The following is a 6,098-nucleotide window of genomic DNA, read 5'->3' on the forward strand; positions in this document are numbered from 1 at the left end:
CAGGCAGAATTTAGACCCAAAGCAGCCGGACACAGGGACAATCCTATGGAATGTCTTCAGGTGGGAAATAGGATGAAATTAGTGTTTCAAAATGGATGAAATCATTACCTAGGGGTCAAGGGCATTGACTCAGAGGGTCAGAGCCGCTTATGGGAAGTCGGACATGTTTTATATTCTGGCTGGCAGCCACACTGCTGTGTGCATATATATGTGCAGACAGGTCTGTATTCAATTCAATGGCTGGAAGATTTGCACTGTATTGTACGCAACTTATGATACCTCAATCAGGTTCTGTTTGCATGGAAAAAGGGGGGAGAAGGACGGATGGCCCAGACAGCAGGGCGCACAGGACTGGGCGGCACTGCACCGCCACCCACACGGAAACTAAAATCAGCAAGTATTTACCAGTTCTGGGATAGATGCTGCTGCCAAAACACAGGCGTGCTACTACGTGGCATCTGAGAGAAGGAGTCTGGGACACTTCTACAAGTTTGTGGCCTTCATTCAACCTCCTCTCGCACCAGCAACAGAAGCAGGACCCTTCCCACTGCGGGCCAGAGACCCGAAGGATCTACGGTGTTCTTTCCAGACACACAGGTGAAGACTTCACTCCACCAGCAGGTCACAAAATAGCAAGTACATACAAGAGAATCCCATTTCTGTCGAAAATATACGTATATGCCAGAATAGCTAATTCTGCACAAGAGAATTGCAGATGATCTTTCTTTTCTACGTTTCATTTATATAATTATTCTAATTTTTAGAAATGTGTATTATTAAAAAAGTTTGTTTTCCTATCATAGTCATCACTCACCCCGACCCACATGAGTTACTCTAGACAGACAATATGCACCGAGAGGTTCAATTAACCAACAGCAGAGCGTAGACTCCCTCAGGACCCCAGGTGACACAAAACGACATTAATAACCTTCTACAGAGGTCCGAGGTCAACTGTACACGGCAGACTCAGGACTCCTCAGAAACTGCAAACTCCAGGGGGAAAGATTCCTCTTTGTGCTTTGTTTGCAAAATAGATGTCTGCCCCCTTCCAACTTGGAAACAATTCTGCCACTCATAAGCTACACGGTAGAATCTGGGAATGTTTTTGAGCAAATGTGGCAAACATTTAGGGACTATCTCCAACAATGGCATTCTCAAATGGTTTAAGCACCCATAAGCATTACAAATCACAGAAAGAAGTGTGAAAAATCCTGAAGTCTGAATTATACATGCCATTCCCCCAAACCTGCACAAAACCCAAGACAAATCCATGCACTTAGAAGTGTTAGTTTTTACTGCGTTTTGCTCCGACTCTAAAAATGTTTTCCAGAGGGTCTACCTACCCCACCGCATCTGCTGCACACACACACAGAGCACATTTGTCACCTGCACTTACATACCACCTTCCTTCCAGGGATCCCATGTGGTCCATCAGAAACGCTGTTTTCATAAATCCCGAGTGAGACACGTAAATATCATTACCGCCATCTTATACAGACAAACTTAAAACACAGAAGCAGTTCAGTGGCTGGTCAACTGGTCAACAGTTATAACCCAAGACAAAATCCATGCAAGCCGCCCTCTGCTCTCTCTTCCTCCCTTTCTCTGCTGACCGTCCCTTTGAGCTTTCTTGTTGGCCCCCGTTTAAATCACGCACGCAGACCATTGTCTCCCTGGTGATGGAGGTGGCATTCTATTTCCTGCCCCAAATCTGGCCCGGGGCCCTGGCTACACCGCATTTAGCCACAAGTGCATCAGCCCTGCGTGAGTGGGGACAGCTTGGCTCCTTGGAAACCTAAGTGGTGAGTGTCAGCTGGTCCCAGCGCCAAGAGCTACTCCAGGCCAAGCTGCTAACTCCTCCATCACTAGCCCAGAGCAACCCACAAGAAAGGCGATGACGTCTCTCTCTGAGCTGGGCGAACAAACGGGAACAGCTCGAAGGCAAACCCGGGCCCCACTCCAGTTCAGCCGCAGAGAAAATGATCCTTACACATCTGCTTCCTCTTTTTTGTCCCCAACTCAGTTCTGCTTTTCCCAGGAAGTAACTGCTATTAATGATTGGGTGCATACCCTTGACTATTGCTAACAGATTTACTCATCTGTGTCTACCTGTCTGGGATCAGCCTATTTATTTTTTTAATTTAGACAGGACGAAGTTTAATGTGTTGCTTTGTGAATTTTAATTTGGCCATACACCTTGGAAACTTCGTGGCAAAAGAGGTGGAGCTATCATTCTTTCCCCTACTGGTTGACATTTTAATTTGTAGATTTTTTTTTCTAAAAAGTTGAAATCGACTTCTTTCCTGTTCTACTGACGCTTAGCACGCTTTCCACTCCACATGAGAAATCCTTGTCATATCTGTAAAGAAACCCAGTGGATTAAACTTAAAAACCTAACTGGATGAAATATAGCAAGTCAAGTTAGAAAGCCCAATTTTCCTTTATAGTCCACGTGCTTTTGTATTTGCCTTTTTATAAGGAGCATGCTTTTATACATTACTTGTATACTTTTCAAGTGATAAAAAATAAATTATTTTAATGGAAACATTACATTTCTTATGCTACACACATTACTTGTGGGATAACAAGTAAACGCGTGTTGTTTTTTAACCTTTGTTAATGAACCAGACATGCTCTCTGCCTCGACCCTTTGTATTACAGGAACAGAAGTATACAAAGCAATAAAGCCATGCCTGAAGGAGAATGGAGTATGGGAGAGTCAGGTAAAGCGAGAGAGTGCACACATACCTGAAACCAGGAAGTGGACGGGAGAGAGATCCCAGATAAAGAATGCCTCGAGAGCCCAGGACAAGGTCTGAGGGCTGCCACTGGGCCTGAGGGGACCCGGGCAAGCTCTGGTGTTGGATCAACTGTACCCACCTGCTCTTCTCCACCACCTGCTTACCTCCCCCCAGTCCCGCATACACACGCCAGCAAGGACAGGCAGCTGGCATTTACCCTCAAAAAGAAATAAACTCATCCCTGACGCTCTTCTCTGCAGACACTCAACAATACACATGGGTGAATCTAGGGTTTTTAGTTATCAGCTTGATGTCTCCCAGTAAAGTTCTCATTCTGATGGCCCGGTGGCCTCAGCCTAAATATCAGCTCCCACTCCCCTCCCCCCACTCCCACACATCCAGAGAGGACTGAGTCAGAATTCTTGCTGGGAACTGTGTTCACATTTTTAATAAGGAGCATGTTTGTATGTACTACTTGCATACTTTTTAAGAAAATAAAGAATATTTAATGGAACGTATTTTAATGGAACTATTACATTCTTTTGCTAGAAATACCACTTGTGCGATAACACACAGTAAATGTGTGGGAGACGCCACCCTGGTTGTGTGGACCTTCTTTCCTAAATATAGACGGACAAGCAGAGATCCCTAAGGTATCAGCAGAGCCAGCAGCTTGAGAGAGAGAGAGAGAGATAGACCAAGATAGACAGATGTGAAAAATTCTGGTGGAAACAAAGGTAATCAGGGACTAGAAGAAAACATCACTCAAAGAGATTTAAGGAAGATATTTCAAAACCAGAAGAGTTTGCTTTGAAAAAAAAGGAGCAGAGAAGCGATTAGATTTAAAACATGACAGCTGAAATAAAATGTTCAAAACAAGAATCATAAAATAGAGAAAATCTCCCAGAGCATAGGAAAAAAAAGAGGGAAAATGTGAAAGAACAGATCAAATCACCAAGTCCAGTGTTCACTAAATGGGGTCCCAGGAGAAGAGGAAAAAAGGCTGGCAGTGGGAGGGGAGGGACGAATGAATTCCAGCCATTTTCCCATCTTTGCGTCACTCATTCACAGGGGAGGTCTGAGCACTTGCCATCCCAAGGCTGGGGAATGGCAAGCAGGAAGGGGAGTGGAAGGTGGCCAGAAAATGACAAATGAAGACCACTTTCTTAATGTGGCCTGATAGCACCAAGGAAGCCAGGACCATATAGCCTCTGTTTCTCTGGGCATAACTCTAGGAGAACCCATCTGAATCATTGAGAGAAAAGCTACAATCAGGGCAGGTGTGAGCAGAGCCCTTCAGCCCATCACTGAGGACCGGCCGCCAGGCGAACATCAGTCCACCCACCCTCTTTGGATTTGCTTGTTCAATTGCTTACAGTTGCACTTAGTTTCCCAGGACTCAGGTCACATTTCTCCATTTTGTTTACAAGGACCTCAGGACTTTTTCTAGTGCCTTGGTCTGCAGTATAGCAGGCACTTCCTGGGTGAGAATACCTGGCTGGGAGACATTCTGCCTCTCCCAGGAATGCCCCCAAAATAGTCTAAGTCAGCAGACTCCCAGCAGCCACGTCTGTACTATGGGACAGACCAACTGACCAAGAGGTCATGACCAACTGACCCAACAAATTTCTGATAACTTGAAATAAAGATTTTTCCATCCTAGAAAGTCGAAAATTAGTCTGGTAAGAGAGAGATTCTAGAGACAGTCTTCAGGCTTCAACCTAGAGAGAAGGGCCATGAACCCCTATAAATTGAAAAGGACAGGGTTTTTAAAAAGCCACAAGTGAGGAGGTGTAAGATAAAAGGCTCAAAAGTATGTTTGTCAAGAACTGTAACGTAGGCAAAGGGAGATTAACTGGAAACTTTCACACCTCAGATGAAGAAGGGGATCCATTAAAGGCAGGTTTAGGGAAGCAGTCAAGGCTTAGAGTTGAAAGATGAGGGCATGGTAAGAACTCTTAGGAAAAATCCTAAGTTACAAAGTACAACCCACAGAAGGTAGGTACACTACACATCAAAAGACCTGCATGATTTTTCTAATTAACACTGATGTAAAATATGGGGTATATGTATGGGGGTCGATCTTAAGGGTGTGTGATTCTGGCTGAAAGAATGTAAGTTGGATCAGGCTGAATATACTGATATGGGCCCACTAAGCTGAGATTCTGAATTCCGTGTTTTAGCTCTGGGGGGTTAGAAAGGCATCCAATAGTTTGGCTGGTCAGCTGAACCATGGACTCAAAGGTTTCAACTACACTAAATGAAGATGCCTTGGTATACTACGAAGGAAGGCACACAAAGGCTTAGAGATATTGTTTCCTTCCCTCTCTTACTCCCTTAGCATATCTAACACAGATGAATTAATAATAGTTAACTTTGTATCACAGAATTTAAGCCACAGGATCAAAGAAGAACCTGAACATCACCCAAGGCCTCTGCGTGCTCTTCTGGGATTAGGGTCAGCATGTTCTCGGCTGTGTGGAGGGCAGTTGTGTCGTGTTAGGTACAAGTATGACTCTGTCATTGCCTTTGTTTGAGGTTAGAGAAGGGCAGCAAGACAACGGGCAAACCGTGCTGTGTGTCATCTGACTATAGTCCCTAGTTGTTCCAATATTAATCTAGGCATTGTTGTGAAGGTATTTTGTAGATGTGACAGTCCATAATCAGACTTCCAGTTTCAGCTCTGACACGTAAAGAGTTTGGAAGTCATCACTCTCATCCTTGTAAGAGCTAACAAAACTGCAAAATCAATGACTTTTCTTGGACCTGTCAAAGAATTGAGGTTGTGGGACAAACTGCCTGCCACCCTAAACTCTGGAGATGTGTAAATGCAGAGAATGACAGGAATGCCTGCTTACTTGGAGCAGAAACCTCTGAAACCATATACCGAGAGGAGCACTTACATGGTCATTCTGACGAATGCTGGAAGCTGCATGGACTCGTGGCAGTGAGAAACTCCTGGGGCTGCAGTCCTGATGGAAAGGGAGAGGGGCACACTTTCGCGGAGACTCCTAGAATTCTCAAGGTTACAAATCAAGAAAAAAATATCCCCTCACAGCTGTGGCAGGGAGAAAGAAAAACCATCTTGAAACACACCCAGATCTTTCTCCAGAACAAAGGCCTACTCTCCACAGGAAAAGCCTTTTCCAGAGCCTTATCCACCTACAGGGAAAGAAATTGGTTAAATAGGTTACATCACAAACAGGGGAAGCTAATCTGTCCCACCGCCAAAGAACTTTTTAAATAAGCCAATGATTTAACATTATGAGCACCAGAAATAAATTACTTTTCTACATGGCAAGCTCCAGTCTAGTAACCAGTTTCCTCCCTTATCCAATGAGTATTTTAACATGACTT

At 44.4% G+C, this 6,098-nt stretch overlaps 1 protein-coding gene across 3 annotated transcripts in view; it reads right to left on the reverse strand.

Moving 5' to 3' along the window:
* Positions 1–1,672, reverse strand: part of MYLK3 (myosin light chain kinase 3) — a 38,138-nt gene extending 36,466 nt beyond the window's left edge. For 2 of the 3 annotated variants that reach the window (XM_081031644.1, XM_081031643.1), the window contains exon 1: positions 1,397–1,672. In XM_081031644.1, coding sequence (XP_080887770.1) covers positions 1,397–1,450 — 54 coding nt within the window. In that variant the 5' untranslated portion in view covers positions 1,451–1,672. The remainder of the gene's footprint in view (positions 1–1,396) is intronic. The other variant, XM_081031640.1, reaches the window with a different exon arrangement.
* Positions 1,673–6,098: the final 4,426 nt, after the last annotated feature.

The sequence above is a fragment of the Rhinolophus hipposideros genome, assembly GCF_964194185.1.
Source record: "Rhinolophus hipposideros genome assembly, chromosome: 21".
NCBI classification, from domain to species: domain Eukaryota; kingdom Metazoa; phylum Chordata; class Mammalia; order Chiroptera; family Rhinolophidae; genus Rhinolophus; species Rhinolophus hipposideros.